Source organism: Callospermophilus lateralis, chromosome 17, assembly GCF_048772815.1.
Source record: "Callospermophilus lateralis isolate mCalLat2 chromosome 17, mCalLat2.hap1, whole genome shotgun sequence".
NCBI classification, from domain to species: Eukaryota; Metazoa; Chordata; class Mammalia; order Rodentia; family Sciuridae; genus Callospermophilus; species Callospermophilus lateralis.
This window is the reverse complement of record NC_135321.1, coordinates 64,962,523-64,987,842: the sequence shown is the minus strand read 5'-3', so window position 1 is coordinate 64,987,842 and position 25,320 is coordinate 64,962,523. Positions and strand designations below refer to the sequence as shown.

The window sequence follows — 25,320 nt, the reverse complement described above, 5'->3', positions numbered from 1 at the left end:
AAAAAAAGCAATGAAGCAGCATGGTACATGCTCCAAGCTGGGTGCACCTTAAAAACATTATACCAAGTAAAAGATGCCAGACCCAAAAGACTATGTATTATTTCATTTCATTCATGTGCAAGTTCACAATAGGGAGATCTAGAGAGTAAATTAGTGCTTAGTGTTGGGAGTTAAAAGGGATGTGGAGATAGGAGACTGAGTTACAAAGTCCAGGGCTGCTTTTAGAGGTGACGAAATATGTTCTAAAATGAGTGATGACTGCAATCTCACTATCTTACAAACCACTGAATATACACTTTGGGCCTACCATTCTATCACCATATATTTTGGCAAAGAAAATATGCAAGTAACAATTGGTTAGTTATACCTAATTTGTAAATGAATTTCAGAATTCTTTCAGAATACAAACTAAATATGACTGAGATAGTTTGTGGATGCACATTAGTGAGCACTGCTTCAGTATTCAGTAATTGATTCAATCTCTCAAGTATTCGAACAGCAAAATTCACATCCTTCTTAACCTGCCAACCACAAGTAACTTCAGGCACCCTGTCGCCTGTCGTGGGGCCTCAGCTTTCCAAAGTCATCCTCTTTAAAAAGTAATTCTGGTCCCACTGGTGACTTCACACACAACATATTATAAATTTTGTTATGTCACATATAGGTGCCATAGACATAAATGCCTTTTGTATTTCAAAAACACTAGAAAACATAGAATTTAGATTACAAATCTAAATTCAATAGAATCAGATAAATCTTTCATTTCATGTAAACACAACATTTGAACTGCTGCCAATTAAGAGCTCCCTTCCCTTTTCTTCTAAAAATCCATGACTATTTTAACACTTGTATTACATAATTAGTTCTAAATCCAATTATAAGCCAAATGAAAATTCAAAGAACATACCAAACCTCAGAAGAAAATTTTGAACAACATTCAATACCAATATTTAAGTACATTAATGATTATAAGTGAGTTGTGCTTTAACTATATCATGGTAAAAACAATATGATGTGGCTCTTCAAATTAGGATGACATCTAGTTTCTTTGGCTATTTTAAGATTTTATACAGCCTTTAACCTCAAAATTTCTTAAATAAAGACTTCTGGAAAGTATTTACTTTCACTGTTACAAAGATTAAGTCCATGTTAAAAACAGATCATCCAACTCCTATACTACACATAAGTAGAAAGTATGAAACCATTATATTGCAGATCATATTTAAAGATGTATACCTAAATACTAGAAAAAATTCTGAAGGCACTTGGAGTTTTCCATAAGTTAGAACTGGATTTAGGTAAGTTTTATTCAACAGGTTCATGCTTGAGAATGAAAAATGAAGTTTTGGGGCTTCTCATATTTTTCTACTAAGTAAATATACATATAAATACATAGTTCTCTATGTCAATATCCATATTGTCAAAAAGAACACATTACACGTTATACAAAAAATTTTAATAAACAACCTTATAACAGCTAAATATACAAAGGTAAATTTAATTCTTAAGAAAAATTATTAGTAAGAGAATCCTAGTAATGAAGTCATTAGACTATCTTCAAAGAAAAATATTAATTAATGCCAGACTCTTATTAAAGTGCATAAAAAGCAAATTTATTTTAGAATTTATACCAAAAGCACATTCAAAACACGTGTTATCATGGTACAGCAAGGCAGGAAACCCAGACTAACATCAGTACAGCCTTGATTACTTGATGATAAAATAGCCCATATAAAGTCTGCCTCTTCTTTTCTTTCTTTGGTACTGGAGATTGAACCCAGAGGTGCTGAACTACTGAGCCATATCCCCAGTCCTTTTTATCTTTTGTTCTGAAGACAGGGTCTTAGTAAGTAGTACTTATTAAGTAATCACAAAGTTGCTTAGGACCTTGCTAAATTGCTGAAGTTGGCCTCGAAATTGCAGTCTTCCTATCCCAGCCTCCCAAGTGGCTGGGATTACAGGTGTGTGCCACTACACACAGCATATATACAGTCTGTGTCTCTTATTATGTGCTTTATAGTTTACCTCAAAAATTAAAAATTATGAGTAATTTTCTCTGTTGATAGCTTTATGTGTAATTGTGGCAACAAATAAAAATGTCTTCATTCTTATTTCACTAATTTCTTAAATATGATCTCACAAGAAACATCTGATTACCATTTTCAATGAAAAGTGATAATAGGATAGTAATAGTTCCAGACTTTTAAAACATGTTAAATCATAAATATTCACTACACATAAAAATAAAGAAAAAAAGTAAATTTTAAGATATCTTTATTTAAAAAAAAAAAATCGTGTACTTTGCAATAGTTAATGACAAATAGAATAAATAACTTGGATAGACAACTGATATACATTTACTTTAAGAAGACCACTGGATAAAGCAACTGAATTAAGAACTTTACGGAGGGTTGGGATATATAGCTCAGTGGTAAAATGCTTGCCTAGCATGTGCAGGGTCCTAGGTTCAGTCCCCAGCACTGCCAAAAGCAAAAACAAAAAACTTTGTACAGAGATGCTAAAAGGATAATCAAACCTATCACTTACATCACATAGCCTTTTATAGAAAGTTGAACTGCTTTTTAAAATTTTTTTTATACCTTTATTCATTTATTTGTGGTGCTGAGGATCGAACCCAGTGCCTCACATATGCTAGGCAAGCGCTCTACCACTGAGCCACAGCCCTAGCCCTGCTAGAGTCTTTTTAATGCTTACTTTTGCTCACATAAAACCTGTTCAATTTTTAAAAATAGGAGCATGGATTCACTCATTTATTACTTATTTTCAGTGGCTTCACACAATGATTCCCTCACTTAGGTTATTCACACATACACTGACGTTTTTATCACAATGAAAAGAAGTGGTCTCAGAAGATGGAATCCATTAAGAGGTTAGAAATAAATCTTCTGACCACTAAAAACAGTAATAGTGATAGAATGCCATTAATTATAGAAAATAATCTGTATTGGGGCTCGGGATGTGGCTCAAGTGGTAGCTTGCTTGCCTGGCATGTGTGAGGCACTGGGTTCGATCCTCAGCACCACGTAAAAATAAGGAAAAGATATTGTGTCCACCTAAAACTAAAAAATAAGCATTAAAAAAAAAAAAAGATCTGTATCATAATACAGGGGTGCAAGAGAAAAAAAATTTTAAATACCCAATACACTTCTGTAACAATAAATATTTATAAATTACTGAATTACTTTCATATGAGCTCTGTTATTAATATTCATGCTTTTGTGGAATTACTGATTTCCTACTCTGAAGAAGTCTTTCCAAAAATTTCTGGGAAGTCTCAAATATCCCCAGCATCATGGGTAAACCACAAAAGTGATAATTCACCAAAATGTATTCTTATATATGCAATTAATAAATCTTGTGAGGATAATTCCTCCTAATTTATTTAAAATAATTTCATTCGCCTCTGAAAAATAATAATCACTTTGATTTTACTATAGTCCAAACCCTTAGCTATATACCTCTATGATAATTATTACTGTAAAGAAAACTGAGTAAATTTTATATTCATATTTAAACTACTGAATACCTGTAAACAAAGTAGCATTTATTAAAATAGAATATACACTTAATTTATATTAAATTCAACAAGATTTTTACAAGTTTTTCATCCTTAGACTTGAAATACACAAATCATGATTTTTTAAAACATTATCAGTCAGGTCTATACAAAATTGAAATAAGACATCCAAAGCAGATTATGATAATAATAATAATAAAAAACCTTCAAACAGCTAGTAATATATAATGTGTAAAATTTCAGTAAAACACAGGTATAATTCTTATGGAAATGCTAGTCCTATAATACAGAGCGATATTTACAAGCAAACATGATCCAAACAGCACATGCAGATTCGGGGTAAGTAAACACTCGGACACGAACTGCCAGTCGCACCTGGTCTCCACGGCAACAGATTATTTCTTCACAAAAAGGGGATCTATGTTAGAAAGAAAATTTACTCAATTAAGAAGTGACACAGGCTTTACTTTCTTATTTCCAACTAAGTCAGTATTTAATTATATAATAAGTATCTTAATATTTGATAAATCCTATCTCTGCTCAATAATTCTGGTTGGGCTATTCAAATTATGGAATATTTCCCCATAGTCTATACACTAGTCAAGATCAGAGATCCTCAACCAAAATCACTGAGGAAATTACCCCAGACTATTTAGGGCTACGTCAGACTTAACAAAATGTGTGGCAAGAAGGTCTTTGTAAAAGCTCCCCAGATGCTTGTGTTGTGCTGTCACTCCTAATAACTACCAGACTAACTGGTTTCTAAGAATTCTAGGCAAAAAAAATTTTATAAATCCATAAATGCCACCTTACCGAAGACAGGTGGCAAATGCACGCCTTGCATTTCTATACACAAAATGTATAGGGAACCCTTTAAATGTGTGACCATCAGGTACCGCCCTCCTTATGGCATCCTGAAATTCTTCGTTGCCTGCAGATATACTTGTGGTGCGCTCAAATTCATAAGAAGCCAACGCTGGTGATAAAAGATAAGAAAGCTGGTCTTCCCAAACAGTCGTGAGGCCAAGATCCTACATATTCAAGAGGAAAAGAAAAAGTGAAGTGCATTAATATTATAAAAACCAACAAACAAAAATGTCAATTATTTTAATGGATGCCAAGAAAAAATTTTTTAAAGCTGCCATAGTTTTTAAAACTTCCTATTAAGTATCCTAAGGATAAAGAGAGATAAAAAGAAGACAACTAAAGGTTACCAGGTTTAAATTCTTAAATAACGGAAAGACATTCAATACAATGATGTTCATGAAGTTTTTATGTCCTATACTTTTTTGTGTAGGGGTGGGGGGGTACCAGGGATTGAACTCAGGGGCACTCGACCACTGAGCCAGATACCCCTAGCCCTATTTTTATTTTATTAGAGACAGGGTCTCACTGAGGTGCACAGAGCCTCACTAAGTCACTGAGGCTGGCTTTGAACTCAAGATCCTCCTGCCTCTGCCTCCTGAGCAACTGGGACTACAGGCAACTGACCACACCTGGCTATATCCTCTACTTTTAAAACATCTACTACAAGTGGCCACCTGGAAAAGTCCTAGTATGAAGACAAGAAGTGTCAATGAATTTGGAGACCATATTTATTTAAATTTAAAGAGTTTATAAGACTGAATCTGCCTAATTAGAATAAGTCATACTCCATGTATGTATAATATGTCAAAATATACTCCACTGTCTCAGACATCTAAAAAGAACAACTGAAAAAAAAAAAAAAAAAAAGACTGAATCTGCATCAACTCACCTGCAGTGGGTGGGAGGGACAAATTAATGATACATGTAATTAAACTGAGCACTTACTCTCCCAAAAGCTTTGACTTTTATACTACAACAGAAAAAAAAGACAATCAGCTAGGGGTCCTTACAGAGCTTAGAGCGTATATTTCCATGGAATATTAAAGGCAATTATGGTTTCCTTTATACATAACATGTGCATTAAAGAAACCTACATTTACAAACAAACTTTTCAGGAGGCTGGGGTTTTGTGGCTCAGTGGTGGAATACTTGCCTAGCTTGTATAAAGCCCTGGGTTCAATTCTCAGCACCACACATAAATAAATAAAATAAAGATCTATTGGCAACTGAAAAAAAAATTAAAAAATAAAAACTTTTCAAACTTATGAATCTTTTGATTACCATAATGTAATGTATTTTATCAATTCCTAACTTCACATTCAAGGTTTCTGCTCATCACAAAGGTTCATAATCAACTACACTTTGTGGCAAAATGGGAATCTCACTTGCTGGTTTACAGGTACCATTAAAGACAATGATTGACACTGGCATCTAGTTTGCCTAGATGGGTGGATGTAAAATGATACCCTCTCCCAGCAGCTCAGGAGGCTGAGGCAGGAGGATAGTGAGTTCAAGGCTAGCCTCAGCAACTTAACCAGGTCCTAAGCAATTTAGTGAGACCCTGTCTAAATAAAAGTTAAAAAGAACTGGGGATGTGACTTAGTGGTTAAGTGCCCCTAGGTTCAATCCTCAGTACCAAAAAAGAAAAGCACAAAACAGTTCAATACATGAACAAATGAAAAAGGTATAAACCTACAACTATTTTGGCATTAATTACCTTTCTGTGTTCTGACACTAGGAGCCTCAGCTGCATTTCTATTTCATTACTTGTGACGGATGCGTCAATTGTGGATGCACACAGAGGTGGAAAGGGAGGAAGGGATGTTGTCGCTCCTGGGGCACACACAGATTTAATTGCTTCTTCACTCATGGGTTTCCATTTGGATTCATCATTCAAATCAAATATACAGGTTTCTACTGCATCAGAGGGTTGACAATTTCCAAGGAACATCTGATGATTGAAAACACAGCCAATCGTTCGATATGGGTACAATGGTTTGGCCTGTTCAGCAAGCGGAGGCTCATCAGGATTAATAGGTTTGTGAATATACCTAAAAAAAAATAATTTATAAATTTACATAATGAAAATTTTTAAATTACAGGCAGTATCTTACTGAGGAAAAAAATAGTCTAACACAAGACCATAACTACCTTCCAGAACTAGAGTTTAATACTTGTTTTTCCTTTGTATACTTCCACAATCTGATTACTCTCTATTAACTGCAAAGAACATCTTATAATATAGAAACCAAATTGTATTCACCTAACAATATGATATATTCTATGTCTATTATCAATATCAAAAAAGTTTATCTCAGATAATATAATTAGAATAATTTAGCAACATATTAGCAGGCATGACTAACCAAAATGATTATTGATGCAGGAGAAAGAAGACCCAAGGAAATGAGAAGGCAATCCAGGGATGTGTCTTTAAAACATTCACCATTTAAAGATGAGATGAACTAAAACTGAGAAGAACATCCAGAATGAAAGAATGAAAACTGATAGGCAGTGATAGTGATAGCCACTGAAGCTAAGGAGAGAATGTCCCAAGATAGAGGGAGTGCTCCAACTTCTTTTTTAAACCAAGACAGTCTAATGAACTGGAAAAAAAAAAAAAAAGTCCAGTGGACTTACCAACATGGAGTTGGTGTCCACATCCAATTTTCAAAAGAATTCATGATTTACAACTTAAATTTATTTTCAGATTTAGGTATGATTGTCAGAAAAAAAGTATGCCAGTTACACATAGCTAAAAGTTACTATGATTTAGTTTTTACTAGTATAATGTCGGTAAAGACTTCTTTTCAGGGGCACAGACTTTCATATTGAATTTTTTTTTAAGTTATATATGGACACAATATCTTTATTTTATATTTATGTGGTGCTAGGGATTGAACCCAGTGCCTCACGCATGTTACGCGAGTGCTCTATCTCTGAGCCACAATCCTAGCCCATACTGAAGTAATTTTTTACTGAAGTCTCCAAAAATATTCTAATAACTAAAATTATAAACGTGTACCTTCAATACATCAATATGAACAAAAACCCTGTTTTTTTTTTTTTTTAAAGAAATAGTGAGAGAGAGTGAGAAAGAGGGAGAGAGAGAATTTTTAATATTTATTTTTCAGTATTTGGCAGACACAACATCTTTGTCTGTATGTGGTGCTGAGGATCGAACCTGGGCCGCATGCATGCCAGGTGAGCGCGCCACCGCTTGAGCCACATCCCCAGCCCCAAAAACCCTGTTTAAAAACAATTTTTAAGGCTGGGGATGTAGCTCAGAGGTACAGTGCTTGCCTAATGTGCTGAGGCCCTGGATTTGATGCCAAACGCCACAAAAATCAACTAATTAAAATACTGACACCTTCATTTTAAAATCCTACAAACTGAGATGACTCACCTGTGTCCAGTTAAACTCTCCCAAAAAGTGATGGTTCCATCAGTTCCACAAGTCATAACCCATGCATGAGGTACTGCTTTTGTCTTAGTCCCTACACAGACAAAGGCTTCTAACCCATATCCAAGAAGAAGGCTGCACAGAAGGTTAGCATGATCTTCACAGTCACCCTACAGGATAGAATGAATTCAAATCAACTACTTATTCCTTTTTCAAAAATATTTTTTAGTTGTAGTTCGACACAATACATTTTATTTATTTTTAAGTGGTGCTGAGGTTTGAACCCAGGGCTTTCATGTGCTAGGCGAGCGCTCTACCACTGAGCCACAACCCCAGCCCAAGTACTTATTTCTTTACATTGTCACCTCACTTGATATTTATATGCAATATTACAATCAAAATTTATCAAAATTTTTCAATTTTAATCACTAGACCAGTATTAAATTGAGAGAATGGGGGAAAACATACTAATTCTGGAAGGAAATTATTTTACATAATTAGTGTTCATGGAATGGGGAAAATGGCTCAGTGATACAATGCTTGCATAGCTAGGATCCCCAGGGCCACAAAATTAATTAATTTAAAAAAATTAAGTTCTCACAGATATGATGTACACTTTAATAGGCAGAACTTAAGATTCAAAAGTTTATGAAGAACTCATACAATGTAGGAAGAAAATCAGGAAGATTTTAATACATGAATGAATAGCTAAAGGACACGAATAAGCAAGCTAACAAATCATATAGCAAAAGTTGTAAATAAATGGAACACACACCAATGATTTTTAGCATCTGTATATAATTTCAAGGAAATATATAGGAAAATTTGATTGGGAAAAAACACAAAAATGACAACAATGCCTATTATTAGTGTAGATTATACATCATTCTCCCTGTTTTCTAAATTCTCTTTGCTACATTTCACAATTTAAAAAAATTATGAAGACTGCACACAGAAAATTTCTAATATGTTCTGAGAAAAACTCTATAAAAATAATATGACTACATTATGTAAAGATATGTATTTATGTATGGAATACTGCAGGTAACACACAAAAGTGAAAATAACTTTTTGTTGCTGTAGTACTGGAGATGGAACCCAGGACCATGGGCATGCTAGGCAAGTGCTCTACCAATAAGCTACATCCCCAGCCCTGAAAATATTGAGTTGAATGCTAGAATGAAGAAGGCCTCCTTTCCCCTCAAAATTTTAAATTAGTGGCTCTGCATTGTTTGTTTTGCGGTAATGGGGGTGGAACCCAGGGCTTATGCATTCTAGGCAAGTACTATTTTATAGTTAGTAAATTGACTTTACACAATTTTTTAGACCCATACTTTCTATCCTGAGGTTTGGTAAAAAACCAAAATTCACACACACACACAGAGAAAAAAAAAAAAAAATCAATGCAAAAATTCATTCATAATATCAAAAAGCTAGAAGCACAAGTTGGCCAAAAGAAACAGTTCCTACAATGGAGAAATAGGTAGATTTTATATATTGACTCAAGAAAATGTGAAATAACCATTAGAAGTTGGAAATCACAAAAAGATACCAATATATGAAAAAAATGTTCATAGCATAATGTTAAATTATAAAGCAAGATAGTTTCATTTCTACTTATGGAAATTTATAATTGTGGAAAAAGTGATATCTACTTAAAAAAAAAACCCAAAAATATGAAGAAATTGTAAGTTTGGAAAAGAATTATGGGTTTCTGAAGTTTCACCTTTACTATTGTAAGGCTTGTTTGTAAAAGACTACTCTAATTTTCAAGGTTCTCCTTTTTAAGATATACTTTCTCTTTAAAAATAAAACAGTCAAGGGATGGGGTTGTGGCTCAGAGGTAGAGCTCTCGCCTACCATGCATGAGGCACTGGGTTCAATCCTCAGCTCTACATAAAATTAAAATAAAGATATGGTATCCACCTATAACTAAAAAAATAAATATTTAAAATAAATAAATAAATGAATAAATAAATAAAACAGTCAAGCTGGCTTGGTGGTGTATGCCCTAATCCCAGTAGCTCAGGAGACTTGAGGCAGAGGATCCCAAGTTCAAAGCCTCAGCAACTCAGCAAGACCCTATCTCAAAAACAAAGGCAGGGTGGGGTTGGGTTGGGGATATGGCTCAGTGGGTTAAGCACCTCTGAGTTCAATCCCTGGTACCAAAATAAAAATAGTTGGAAGAGTGATTATTTGCTTTACAAAATAATTATAGACACAACTGTAAATATATTATTCCTATTATATTTGAAATTTTTAAAAAGTCCATAAATATATAACATTTGGGAACTAGACCTTGGAAACAAATCTAATTTTTGTTGCTAAATAAAATTAAATGTTTTCTTAACTGTCTTTAAGACACAGTCTTAGCCAAGACTGGTGCCACATGCCTGTAATCCCAAGAACTTGCCAGGCTAAGGCAAGAGGATCCCAAATTAGAGATCAGCCTCAGCAACTTGGCGAGATCTTGTCTCAAAAAATGAAAAAGACTAAAAGGCAGAGCACCTCCTGCTTCAATCCCAGACTACAAAACAATAACAAATGAAAAACCATACATAATTTCTCTGTCATATCAACATCATCCAAATGTTTCTTTCATAGTTTGAGCTTTACTTAGACTACCATACTATTTATACAACCTCAGAATAAGCAGAATTATTTCCAAACAATAATAGATGAAGGTAAGTTCTCTTTTTTTCCTGTTTCAATACAATTAAATGTTATAGTGTTATTTGTTCATAATTCTTAGAATTCAGACTTCTAGGGAACATCCCATGATATATTTAATTTATCAAAATTGAGTCATTAAAAAAATTTAACATTCTATTGCCCTTCTCAGACTATTCCCTGAAGACCTTAAAAGAACGTACTACAGGGATACTGCCACATCAATGTTCATAGCAGCACAATTCACAATAGCTAGACTGTGGAACCAACCCAGATGCCCTTCAATAGATGATTGGATTAAAAATGTGGCATTTATACACCATGGAGTATAACGCAGCACTAAAAAATGACAAAATCATGGAATTTGCAGGTAAATGGATGGCACTAGAGCAGATTATGCTAAGTGAAGCTAGCCAATCCCTAAAAAACAAATGCCAAATGTCTTCTTTGATATAATGAGAGCAACTAAGAACAGAGCAGGGAGGAAGAGCAGGAGGAAAAGATTAACATTTAACAGAGACATGAGGTGGGAGGGAAAGGGAGAGAAAAGGGAAATTGCATGGAAATGGAAGGAGACCCTCATTGTTATACAAAATTACATATAAGAGGCTGTGAGGGGAATGGGAAAAAAAACAAGGAGAGAAATTAATTACAGTAGATGGGGTAGAGAGAGAAGATGGGAGGGGAAGGGGGATAGTAGAGGATAGGAAAGGTAGCAGAATACAACAGTTACTAATATGGCATTATATAAAAATGTGGATGTGTAACCGATGTGATTCTGCAATCTGTATTTGGGGTAAAAATGGGAGTTCATAACCCACTTGAATCTAATGTATGAAATATGTCAAGAGCTTTGTAATGTTTTGAACAACCAATAAAAAAAAATTAACATTAACAAATTTATTCTACATGTCTTTAATACTGTGTTTAAAACTAAACAAAACTACCATGTAATCCAAGTTTTTTTCCCCATATTCATTTTGTACTGCCATTTTCCCTTTAAATATATGCAATATTACCCAAGCAAAAGTTAACCCAAGAATTGTACCAGCAGACCATAGTTCTGGTCACAGTGCTTTCTCAAATTCACTCTATAGCTTGGTTTCTGACTAGTACTTAACATGTCCGTACCTTGTAGAAATCATCATAAGTTACATAAGAAACTGTGAGAAAACAAAGACGTGTCTTTACGTATTGAGACACTTAAAATGTTTATGGCAAATGACGAGAACAAGATTTTCTTATTCAAACTGACAGTACGTACATTTTTTCTAAGGTCATTCTTTTATAAGTGTACTGTAAGTCCAGAATAACTATGATGTACTTGCTACTTAATTCTACTATGTGTGTATGATACCTTGTTTCTACAGAGAAAGGCCAGCAGAGTGCACCATTGTTCCTGTTTACCTCCTCCTCCAATAACAGGAGCTCGTTCATAACCAAGGACATTAACGAATCTTGCTGCCTGCCGTGGAGTATCCAGAAGCCGGCCAGCTCGAAGTGGTTTAATGTAGGAACAGACGGGTCTATTTATTCCATTTTCATCCTGGAAGAAAAGGATGAAAACATCATCTATAATGACAGATTGTCATCCCCCAATTTTAACATCTTTTGTTTTTTTTAATACATGAGTATGAGCTAAAATAACTCTGGATGTCATTTACCATTAATCATAAATCCAGCACTAAGCTGCTAAGCACTATTCATATAATCTTTTAATTCTCATCTATATTATTTTCATTTCATATTTAAAAAAACAGAAGCTATAACTATCACACAACAGAGTCAGGATTCAAACCCTAAACTGTCCAACTCTAAAGCCTAAGACAGCCAGGAGTGGTGGCACACACCTATAATCCCATGGGCTCAGGAGGTTGAGGCAGGATGACCACAAGTTCAAAGCCAACCTCAGCAACTTAGTAAGGCCCTGAGCATCTTAGCAAGACCCCCATCTCAAAATGAAGAGTAAATCAGGGTGGGGATGTGGCTCAGAGGTTAAGTGCCCCTGGGGTTTAACCCCTAGTACCTCCCACCACCATCAAAAGCAAAGTCTATAACAGTAAGAATTGATCTGAAAAAACAGTGGGCAGACAGGTACAGGAGGGATAGAGGGTCTAAGCTAAAGTACTATTTATATTACCAAACAATTTAATATGTATCCTAACAAACAACAATTCTGATTGGCTGATATAAGAATGATCAGAGCTTATTTCTAATTTGTTTTTATTATAGCATCCCACTTCAGAGATCCAGAAAAATAGCCATTTGTTAACCAAGTCAACCGAAAGCACAATTTTAAAAAACATTTTAGGAAAATGTCTTTCATTCTAGCTCTTAATACTTGTGGTTAATAACTATTATTGTGTGTAGCAGTCTCGAGACTGAAGGGAGAATACATCACCAAGCACACACATTCCTTAACTTCACAGTTATGCCGAAGCATGAGAAAGGGCCAACAGCTGGTCAGGGTCTAGAGACCCCACACCCTTGACCAAGGCCAGGATTCTCAGGAGACAAAACCTAACTCAGCCAACAGGAACACTACCTGCTCCAACAATCAGAACTGCTAATCTCTCTACATCACAAAGACATCACTTCTCCAGAATAATCCTCACTCAGCAAGGAAAAAAAACTTACTTATCACTTATATTTGATTATTATACACATCTGACCATAAATTGTTACACACTCCAGAGTAAAACAACTTATTATTTTCACTCGTTCTGATAGTTCTCAATTCTGATTGCCATCAAATTCTAAAACAAAATATGATTCTAATTTGGGGGAAAGTGGAAAATTATTATTTGATTTTCTTTTACATTAATTCAGCATTACTAATTTGTGTAGTATAATATTAAGTCCTGAAATCACAAGCAGAACATTAAAAGGATATCCTCAAGCAATTATAATATTATCTTAAAAAATTATTAGCCCTAAGTTTCAATTTCTGTAACTTATTTTAAAATTTCTTGCACTAAAAATTTTAAAAGGTGTCGTTAAATGAATTGTTGCCCAGCTAGTTAGGGAGGAAAAGAACAAAGGATTACCAAGTATATAATGACCCTGATGGGTCCATAGATCTTTGGTTAGATAGGCACTAATGACAAGAAAAGGTTGAGTACCTAAACAATAAATTTATCTGCCATCAAGAGTAGCATCTTGGAATACAAGATATATCATCATGTTTCATTATAATAATATTTAATATATTACCTATATATCCCCATATTATTCAAGTCTTGAAAATTTCAATATTTCAACTTCTTAATCTGCATTGTCCAATAAGAAAGTTTTTCCCATTTTTAAATTTATTGATTTTTAAAAAATTTAATACATAAGAATCACACACATCTATACATATCTCATTTACTATTTTAAAAAAATTTTTTATAGTTGTAGATGAACAGCATGCCTTTATTTATTTTTTTTAATGTGGTGCTGAGGATGGAACCCAGTGCCTCACACGTGCAAGCCAAGCACTCTGTCACTGAACTATAGCCCCAGCCCTCATTTACTATTTTTGTGGTGAAAACATTCAAAGTCCTTTCTTTAAGCTTTCAAAAATTTACAGTACATATTATTTGTAGTCAATCTACTGTGCAAAAAAACACCAGAACTTTATTCTAAATTTTAATTAACTAAAATTAAATGAAATTTCAGTTTTAGTTGCATTAGCCACATTCTGAGTTCTCAACACATGGCTGGTAGATCCCATAGCAGATGTAGAACATTGCCATCTCTGCAGAAAGTGCTACTGCATAGTACTACTGGAAATTTAATTCCTCTTGGGCCTGGAAGGAGCAAATTCTTTTTCAGACCATGTATAATTTTCTGGATTAAAACTATGGTTTTAAGTGGGGCAGGTGGTAAATGTCTATAATCCCTATCACTTGAGAGGCTGAGGCAGGAGGATTTCAAGTCTGAAGCCAGCCTCAGCAAATTTGCAAGACCCTATGCAATTCAATGATAGCTCAGTAGTTAAGTGCCACTGGGTTCAACCAAAACAAAAACAACAACAAAACAATGAAAAGAGAATAGAATCATGGCATTTGCAGGTAAATGGATGAAGCTGGAGAATATAACGCTAAGTGAAGTTAGCCACTCCCAAAAAACCAAATGCCAAATCTTTTCTCTGATATAAGGAGGCTGATTCATAGTGGGGTAAAGGGGAGATAGGGCAAAGGGGAAAGAGGGGAAGGGAGGGAGCATGGGGATAAAAAAGATGATGGATTGAGATGGACATTATTACCCTAAGTACATGAATGGTGTGAATGTACTTTGTGTATAATCAGAGATATGAAAAATTGTGCTCTATATGTAATATGAATTGTAATGCATTCTGCTGTCATATATAACAAATTAGAATTAAAAAGTAAAAAAATAAAACAAAACAATATGCAAATTAATATAGACTCTGCCAGGACCAAGTTGCCATTTGATCTTAAAAAATTCCATAATCCCTTGATTTCCTTAGCTGCACACCAACCTCTTGTTCCTTGTTCCCCACCCCATCCCATGCTGGGGATCAATCCCAGGACTACCTGTTACCTACTACTACACTATTGCTGAGCCACATCCCTAGCCCATTGCTCCTTTCTCTGTGATATGTCATTTATCTGATCCACTTCTTGAGTCCTCTCTGGTCTCAGATTCCACCTCAGTGAAAATCTGCAATTTGACTAGAAAACAGGAAGATAAGTTATATTTTGATTGTGGTTTCTCCATGCCCTTGTGCTGATTCAGCACTACCTTGCCTACCCAGTCACTGAAAGCATTGAAAAAAATGCCTCTGTAAAGTCTGAAGCTATTTCCCTCATTCCCACCACTAGATAACCAGGGACTCTCATTCCCAAACTTCCCATCTAGAAACTAAACCATTTTTCATTTGTCCCAACATCTAGGGAGAAGAACAGGGTAAAGCTAGGATCTAAGAAATATAATTTAAAGCAATATTACATTATAAAGAAGCATTTATATAAGGTTAAACATACGTAAAAGATTTGGATGTCTCCTCAAAAGTTACAAAAAGTACAGGATCTCACTATATGCTTCATACTGATTTGTTAAAAAGAAAATGGGCGTTGGGGTTGTGGCTCAGTAGTAGAGCACTTGCCTAGCAAGTGTGAGGCACTGGGTTTGATTCTCAGCACCACATATAAGCAAATAAATAAATATAGGTCCATCAATAACTAATAAAAACTTAAAAAAAGAGAGGGGGCGGGGGAATGGGCTTAAGATTTGGGAAAACAGAGGCAGAGATCTATACAGATAGTCCTAGGCTTAGGATGATTTGACTTAACAATTTTTCCACTTTAGATAGTGTGAAGCTATGTGCATTCAGTAGAAACCATATTTCATTTTCAATTTTGAGCTCCAGACTAGTAATATGCAGTATGATACCATCTCTCCATGCAAGGCAGCCACAGCTCTCAATCAGCCACATGATCTTAGGGTAAACAACTGACACTCTACTGGTTGCTAAGCTGTGATGCACAGTATGTTAGATATATTAAATTTTCAACTTCTGATGGCTTTATTTTATCAGGATGTAATCCCAATTGTAAGCCAAGAAGCATTTGTTGTTGGAATTCTGCAGCTGAACATCAGTAGTCACTAAGTTAGAGATCTTGATTATACAGAATTATTGCATGTGACTTTTTTTTAAAAAAAAAAAAAACCCTAACAAAAATAATTTATGTCCAGAGCCTCTGTTCTGCACACAAGAGCTGCACTTACAGAAATCACAGAGTCCAAGTGGTGAATTATCTAACTTCTAAGTATCATGAATGGGTTTATTCCAGGTTAAATAAAACAGATTTTCATCTACTTAAAAATTAAATAAAGTCAGAAAGGGTTTTAAGAGCCTAAAAAAATCGAAAGCAAAATAAAACAAAGATTGTGTTATGCCACTCATCTACTCAATAAAAGAAATTTACAAAGTCAGCATTGCATTTTATAAAAGCAAATTAAATAAACTTACATATACAATACTAACTACCATATGCAGAAAAGAAACTTTTCTGATATAATTTACAAACCTGTGCAAAAATTTTCACCAGCCGTGAGTTGTGTGAGGGTCGAATTTGCAAATATTCTCTCCACCACTGCTTGGCATACACAAGAAATAATCGCTCTTTCTCTGCAGTTTTCTGACGTTCCAAAGCAAGCTTAAAATTTAAAAGAAAAATATATTTTTTTCAATTTCTACTCCATCTCCTCGATTACCACAATACATATCTATTTCCCATTACCATATTTGCAAGAGCCTGCATACTTCCTTGTTTCTATGACTAGCCATATTATTTGGTCTCTACAACATAGTCAAGTGATCTTTTTTTTCTTCCAAGACAGAAAATTGTAAACAATAAATCATATTGTCACTTCCTTGTTTAAAACACTTCAGTAATTTTCTAACACACTCTAGAGTACTTGCATGGGCTTCCAAACTCTGGTATCCACCTCATTTTCTTCTCTTGCCCCATCCACACGGGACCCTTGATTCTGTTCAGGGACTTCTGCTTTAAGCTACTGTTCCCCCTGCCTGGAATGTTCTGGCCTGGTATGCTGCTCTTGCCATCTGGTCCTTTTTCCCTCTCCTAATCACTTGACCTAAATCAGACTCCTAGTATCCACTCTACTGCACACTTCACCCCATGAAACTTTTCCACCTAACACCTTCTACTATCCGGTACTTTGTTTATGGACTAATTTTTACTGTTTGTCTTCTCACCAGAATCTAGGCTCCAAAAACAAGCTGTATGCCATGTGTACTGCTGCATCTTCAGCATCTAGAAAAGTGTCTGGCCCTTTTTAATATCTGTTTAAGATCAATAAATATTTCTGACTTGAAAATTTTAATATAATCTTAAAGAGAAGACTGAAAAGTTAGAAAAAATATATGAAATAAGAAAATAAACTTAGGCTACAGTCATTAAAAAACAAACAAGACAGCAAAAACATGAGAAATGTTTATAAAACAATGTTAAATACTAGAGTTGTTGGGACTGGGGATATAGCTCAGTGGTAGAAGTCTACACGACCTGCCAGACGCCTGAGGTTCGATTCCTAGTATGCGTGCACGTAGGCAAACGCATACAAACACCAAACCCATTTATTTGTCAACATAATAAACAAAAGAAAAAAGTAAAACCCAAATGTTTACTTCCTTATGTATCATATAAACTTACAAAAAACATAATTAAAACTCATACATAATGTATGTATATGTACACATTTCTATTCATTTACAAGTAACATCAGGTCAGTTCCCACTAAGTGTTATGTAACATATAATTCAATGCCAGATTAAAGGAAGATGAGAGTTCAGAACTAAGAAGCTGTTTCAGGAAAGCAGAGTAGGACACTGTTTACCTGGGGGAGAGGGGTTAGCACTGTAAAACTAAGAAAGCAAAAACATAACAAACCCCAAAAAGCTCAGTGATAGAGCACTTGCCTAACATGTACAAGGCTTTGGGTTTGATCCCCAGCATTGCAAAAAATAATAGTAAAAATAAAAATCCCCCCCGCCAAAAAAGATAAATAAAACTAAGTCACTAGAACACTATAAATAGAACAATACAAAGGGGCATGACTGAGTAAAAAGCACAATTTCAGGACCAATATATGTAGTCCAGGAGAAATCATGACAAAAGGTGGCAGATGATCATAACCTGCAAAGTAAGGACAGGGTGGCACACCCCCCTGAAGGGGTGGAGAAACCTACTAATCTCAAGACCTAAGAAGAAAGCAGCAGAGATCTGAGATCTGAAAGGGTTTTAAGAGCCTAATAAAAAATTGAAAGCAAAATAAAACAAAGATTGTGTTATGCCACTCACCTACTCAATAAAAGAGATTTACAAAGTCAGCATTGCATTTCATAAAAGAGATCTCACAGCAGAGTTAGGGAAGAAAGCCTTTTCAAACTTTCCAGAAGCAAGTGCTGAGTACAGAGCAGAAACTGCATGACACCAATCTCTCAATAAAAGTCTACAAAATGAACAAACCACACCCACTGAGGCTACTCCTTTATGTCGTTTCAAACATCCATTACATTTCCCAAAATACACCACAGATTTCCCTAGAAAGCAATCTTTGTCATTTTCTTTCTCAGTTCTTTTATTAACCTTTGAGTATTAATTTAAAAATGCATGGCAATTTCCAAAAAGGGAGTACTTTCTAGGATCAACAGAATAAAAACAAATATACCAGGAGAAACTAGGAATTACCTGTGTGTTCACCACTTCTTGAGATAATGTCTGATTGAGTGGTGGATACATTTCAAGTTTTATATTTAAAATTCCCACAGAAACTTTTGATTCTGTGCCTATAAAGATAAATAAAGATTTAGAACTTCACAAGTTTCAATACTATGTATAGTCAATCAAAGTGTAACCAAAATAACTTAACTTGGTGTTTTCCACTTAAATGGAATAAATATTAATATTCACATAAATATTAATATTCATATTAAAAAATGAACCTTTTTTAACACAAATATGTTTAACAAAACATTTATCTAGTTATAAGGAGATCAACTATTTTCTTGGCTTTCTAATAAATTTTAAGATTTTTCTGATCTAATGAATCCAGGATTCTTAATTTTTTATCTTTATTAAGTGCATTTTACCAACCAGACTTACATTAAATACAAAGTCAATGCAATACCTCATTCTGTCTCCATGAAAAAAAAAAAAGAATTTTTTGTGTGTCATAGAGAAATTCTCATTTATCCTTATTATCACATCACATAGGAATACAAATTTTCAATCCATGTCTAGATTAAAAGAATTAGAAAACAAATGTACTTCATAACCAAAGTATTTAATATTGCTTCAGGAAATCAATATGCTTGTTTCCAGGTCATTACTATGATTATTATGTTAGGCCTATTTTTGAAGACAAATAACTGGGAATTTTTATTTTAATAAATTTCCTACATAAAAAACACATTTTTTTCTTCTACTTTTTATTTAATGAAATATATGTTCTAGGTCTGGTTTAAAATCCAAATCATTACTAAAGCTATGCTGTCCACTGGTCAGGTTTAACTCTGTGAAGAAGTGTCAATATGAAATTCCATTCTGTCAGGCAAAAAACATTGGTAGGTTTTAGATTTTTGGGTTTTCCATTTTATTAGCAAAAAATAATGTTACATAACAGACAATATGCAAGATTCCAAGGAAACAATGATAAATAAGACAGGCATGAACTTTGCCCTGAAGGACAACAACTATTCATTAATATTTATACTGAGCAAGTAGTTATTACCTCCTTCCAAGTCTGACTAGTCCACTGTAAAATGCTGAGAAAAAAATCTACTCCATATATTTTTTTTTATATTTGTTTTTTAGTTGTAGTTGGACACAATACCTTAATTAATTAATTAATTAGTTTTTCATGTAGTGCTGAGGATCAAACCCAGGGCCTCACACTTGCTAGGCCAGCACTCTACCACTGAGCCACAATCCCAGCCCTACTCCATATTCTTTAGGAGTCACTAGTACTGACTAGATGCACTGTATTCCAGGATATGCTAAAGAGGAATAAGCTTTTTGCACATGTATATTTGTGCATGCCAAAAATCTTATGTTTCTCTATAGTCTCATACTTATTTAAGCAAATGAAAATAAATTAAAAACCTTCAAAATTTCTATATTTGTTTTCCAGAAAAACATTTTTCTTAAGACAAGGCCAGCCTCATCAGTGCTATACTGGTATTGTTTGTCAAAAAGTTCCCAAAGATGGAATGCTAATGAAATTCCATTTAAGCCAACACAGTGGCACACATCTGTAATCCCAGTGGCTCAAGAGGCTAAAGCAAGAGGATTCCAAGTTGGAGACCGCCTCCTCAGCAACTTCACAAGGCCCTAGGCAACTCAGTGAGACTCTTGTCTCTAAATAAAAAAAATATTTTAAAAAGGGCTGGGGATGTAGCTTAGTGTTTAGGCACCTCTACGTTCAATCCCGAGTACAAAAAAACAATAAAAAAGAAAGAAACTCTACAGGCTTCCTTCCCTCTTGGCTTATAAGGAAGGCATCTTTAAAATAGAGGTATAAATGTTTTTACCAACTGTGCCTATAAAAAGGTAAGAGTGACACTCATACCTACACCCATAAGCTCCACAGTCAGACTGGTTACTCCATTTTCTGAACCCAAAACTGATCGCCATTCCAGAAAATAGGATGCTACTAAGGTGGTCTCACCAAATATGTCAGTTTTGATTAGCACCATATGAATTGGATCACTTATTGATAACATTGTTGTTGAATCAGCCATTCTAGTTCCATCGCCTAGCAACATAAATCAGAAAAAAAAAAAAAAATCAAGTTACATTCTCATTTAGGCCAATATAAAAGAAAACTTACTGAAAATTATACTAAGCTAATACAAAACCAAATAGAATAACTTTGTTATGTCTTGGAAAGCATGCCAAAGGCTGGGAATAAAAATAGTTTTATCACTAACTTCTGAGAGGATGGAAGAATTGTGATGCGTCATTTAGTTACTTAATACATAGTCAGTTCTTTCTGACCCATAAACAATGAGTTTGTTCTTTATTTATATGCTAATATGATAAAATGCTATTAAATAACATCATTTTCAAACTACCTTTACCCTTCTTCAAAAAAAACATTTTTTTTAAATTATCTTCACAGCAAGAATCTTACTCTTTCTTTTTTTTTTGGGTACTGGAGATTGAACCCAGGGGCACTTTACCAATGAGCTATATCCCCAGTCCCTTTATTATTTTGAGACAGGATCTAGATAAGTTGCTGAGACTGGCTTTGAATCTGCAATCTTTCACATCAGCCTTCAGTCTGTGGTTACAGGTATGCACCCCTGTGCTGAGCTACCTTGCTCTTAAACCTCCCGATATACCACTGTATTATCTACAGAAAACTCAAAGATGTAAAGCCTTGGATCTAGCAATTTATCTCATTAACTGCCTTATTAAGTAACATTGTTTATAAAGAAAAACAATTTATGAATGCATTATCAATCTTAAAATCTAAACTTATGAAGGCATAATTCTATAACTTTGCTTATTTTATAAATACAAACAACGAAAGTGTATAAAATGCCTTTATAGGCCATGCATGGTGGCACATACATGTAATCCCAGCAGCTCAGGAGACTGAGGCAGGAGGGTCCCAAGTTCAAAGCCAGCGTCTTCAATTTAATGGGGCCCTAAGCAACTTAGGAACACCCTGTCTCAAATAAAACATAAAAAAGGGCTGGAGATGATCCCCATTACCCACCTTCCCCTCAAAAAAAAAAAAAAAAAAACAAAACAAAAAAACACAGCAATATGAGAAAAGAGAGATTCATCCGTTAAAAAAATCTCTCCTTACCAAGTGTGGTGGCACATGCCTGTAATCCCAGCATCTCAGGAGGCTGAGGCAGGAGGATCACAAATTTAAAGCCAGCCTCAGTAATTTAATGAGACCCTGTCTCTAAGTAAAAATATTAAAAAAGGCCTAGGGATGTGGCTCAGTGGTTGAACCCTCCTGGGTTCAATCCCCAGCACAAAAACAAAACAAACAAATAAAAAAATTTATAGGGAAAGTTATAGTTTTCTGCAATAAAACCTGTCAAGATTTATTCAATTGAATGTATTTCCCATCCTTACCTAAGCTTTCTCTGTGTACTTCAAGTAGAAAGCCATCATGAAAATCCGGTTCACAGGCACATGGAACAGGTTTAGAACGAAAACGTTGGTTCCGATAATGTAAACATAAAGTAAAAGTTGAACAAACTTGTCCAGGTAAAGGCTCAGGTTCTTGAAGATGTTCCAAGAAAGCTTTTCCACCCAAAACCTGAAGGTAAAGATACCTCCGTGTTGGATCAATATTAGCTGTAAAGTGTAGCAATATATATGAGGAAACTGCCAAATAACTTAGACTGTGATCAAGACATTAGGAAACAATAACTTGACTGAAATAAAACCAAAGACTAAAAAAGAGAGCAACAAATTTACTATGGAGCAGATCATTTGCACTCTGGGACAAAAAGATACATAATACATATCCTTTTCTGAGTTTATATCCTGGCTACTTTCTCCCAGCTGGAAAGGATTTAACAGCCAAGGTTTTCTGTAGCTTGCTTTTTTAGTTGTTTATACAACATTCCTCTACCCCATAAACCAACTCAGACAGTTATCAACTTAGCAAGTGCTTTGTCAAATAATTATATTACTGTTAGAAAAGCAAAGTTGTACTGTTTTTATAAAATCATACTAAAACACAAGAAACTAGAGTTTCTTGTTTCATGTCCTCATGTTTCATGTGCTACATATGAAATGATACACTACATACAAAATGAAATCCAAGTTTAGACAAACTAACCATCAAATTTTAAGTGTTTCATTTTTTAAAAAAATATTTTTTTTGCTTTTCTGTGTCTCAGTCTTTTTAAATTTTTTTTCTTTTTTAGTTGTAAATGGACACAATATCTTTATTTATTTTTATGTGGTGCTGAGGATCAAACCCAGTGCCTCATACATGGGAGGCAGGCATTCCACCACTGAGCTACACCCCCAGCCCTAAGGGTTTCACTTTGAAAAATAAATACTGATTTTTTTCTATCAAACACTGTAGTAATGTTAAAAAACATATACATACTTTTTTTTAATGTTGATTGTTTATCAAAACCAACAGGTTGTTTTGGAGAGGAAGGAAGTTCTTGATCAACATTTTCCTAAAAAGGCAGAGAAAAAAAAATCAAAACACAAATCATAGGTAAGAACATGCCAAGCACACTGAAATCAAAAGCAGTTAGGATAATAACCTTTCAAAAATAAAATAAACCACTTTATTTTCCTAGCATAATGAAAATAAATACCTACAAATATCTGCATAAAAGACAGCAAAACTGGTTATTCCTAAAGTCTAAATTGTCTGGGGCTGGGGATTTGGCTCAAGCTGTAGCGCGCTCGTCTGGCATGCGTGCGGCCCGGGTTCGATCCTCAGCACCACATACAAACAAAGATGTTGTGTCCGCTGATAACTAAAAAACAAATAAATAATAAAATTCTCTCTCAAAAAAAAAAAAAAGAAGTGCGTTAAGGAGCATAATTTGCTTAAAAAAAAAAAAAAAAAGTCTAAATTGTCTTACCATTCACAGAATGTGACAAAACAAATCCTTAACACCTTATACAAGGTTAAACTTTCTCTAAACCTTATATAACACTGGCTTAAGATTCCACCATGAACTGGTTTTAATATGACATTCATATAGCAATAGCTTTTACTAGGTCAATTTTTTTTTAATAAATGGGTTCCATAAGCCTCAAAAACCAAAAAAAGGATGAACAGACTTAATTCCCTCATGTATTATGAAGTTCATTCTATTTTTACATTATATTACCCAGGTATCGAGGTCACAATTTCTCATTACTGTCTCATTTTCAAAAGAGGGCCTACTTACTAATATACCAAGAGGCTATCACTTAGCTTTGACCTATATGTATGAAAAGATTTGAGAGCTCTTATTGAGTCAAGTATTTTTTTTTTTAAATTCCTAAGCGTATTTTCTTTAAAATAGTTTAACCTAAAATGTTATAAAACAATCCAAGAAAGCATGTGTAGTTCAGATTACTGATCTAAAAGAATACAAAATTCTGCTATGCACAGAAAGAAATATGGTAACTCAAATTTCACTGATATAAAATACTATTTGCCATACTGAACGCTGAAACAAGGCTATTAGTAGACACAATGACCTTAAAGTGACTTCAATCAATCAGGAGAGGCACCCAATACAGACCGAAGTGTTATTTTTTTTTAAATATTTATTTATTATTTTCGGCGGACACAACATCTTTGTTAGTATGTGGTGCTGAGGATCGAACCCGGGCCGCACGCATGCCAGGCAAGTGCGCTACCGCTTGAGCCACATCCCCAAGCCCAGACCGAAGTGTTATGCACGATCAATATATTGTCAAATTTCCCCCCCTAAAATTTAACTCACAGTAACAAAATTAAGTTCTTTCATCACATCATCAATGATTCCTCGACGTCTAAGGGCTTTTATCAAATCTTCGGTCGACAAATGTTGCTGATCCGGTGCCAATTCTTCCCGTATGGTCTCAGCAAGGATTTCTCTTATTCTGCCATGGACATCCATCTACGCAGAAAATTCGAATTGTAACTCACATCATCACAAAGCAGCTAAAACTTGCTTCTCGGGTTTGCGGCTTCCAAAACTATCTGACCGCAACTGAACAAGAAAAGGGGACTTTTTGAAAGAACTCTTCGAGCACGCCTTCCACAAAGTGTCGCTGCAGTTTCCCCCGTTCCCCTCCGCCACCTCCCGAGGGCCGGCGGCCCGGGTTCGCCCCGCAGCCCCGCACCCGGAGGCCCGCAGGCCCGCAAGGCACCCGTGCCCGCCGCCCGGTCGGAGACGCAGCGTCAGGGCCGACCCAGGGCTGACCCAGACCAACCCAGACCGACCCAGGACCCGGCGAGGGTCGCCAGATGCCGGCCCAGGCTCGGCCCGCGAGCGCAGGGCCATGCAGGTCATCCTCCGGAGCTGGTGAGGCGCGGGAAATGCGAGAGGACCTGCCCCAGGCTGGTCCGCGCCGGGGTCGAAGGGCGCCCCGGGGTCGCCCGACTGGACCCACCCGGCCGCCCCGCCGCCCCGGCACCTTGCTCAGCTGCTGGTGGATGAGCTGCTTCAGCTCCGACGCCTTCTCCGGAGGCAGCGACATGCTGGCGGCGGGCCCCGGAGCGACAGTGGCGGCTGCAGCACCAAGCGGCTCAGCCACCCGCCTCGCGCGTGTCCCCAGGGGCGCGACGCCGCGTCTGGCTGACCCGGGGCTGGGCGGGAACCCGGCTGCCCCGG

The 25,320-nt window shown here is 35.5% G+C and overlaps 1 protein-coding gene across 2 annotated transcripts; it reads right to left on the bottom strand.

Moving 5' to 3' along the window:
• Positions 1-1,606: 1,606 nt before the first annotated feature.
• Positions 1,607-25,319, bottom strand: Cep76 (centrosomal protein 76). 2 transcript variants are annotated; one of them, XM_076836633.1, is made up of 12 exons: positions 25,124-25,319; positions 24,448-24,603; positions 23,100-23,175; positions 22,109-22,333; positions 20,583-20,768; positions 18,704-18,801; positions 16,517-16,645; positions 11,836-12,024; positions 7,812-7,978; positions 6,123-6,456; positions 4,352-4,569; positions 1,607-3,956 (listed from the first exon to the last, which is right to left on the bottom strand). In XM_076836633.1, the coding sequence occupies exons 1-12, from the start codon at positions 25,184-25,186 to the stop codon at positions 3,818-3,820; spliced, it is 1,980 nt and encodes a 659-aa protein (XP_076692748.1). In that variant the 5' UTR covers positions 25,187-25,319; the 3' UTR covers positions 1,607-3,817. The 2 variants fall into 2 exon arrangements, with proteins under 2 accessions (XP_076692748.1, XP_076692749.1); XM_076836634.1 differs by having other exon boundaries at positions 22,109-22,126.
• Between the last annotated feature and the right edge of the window lies 1 nt (position 25,320).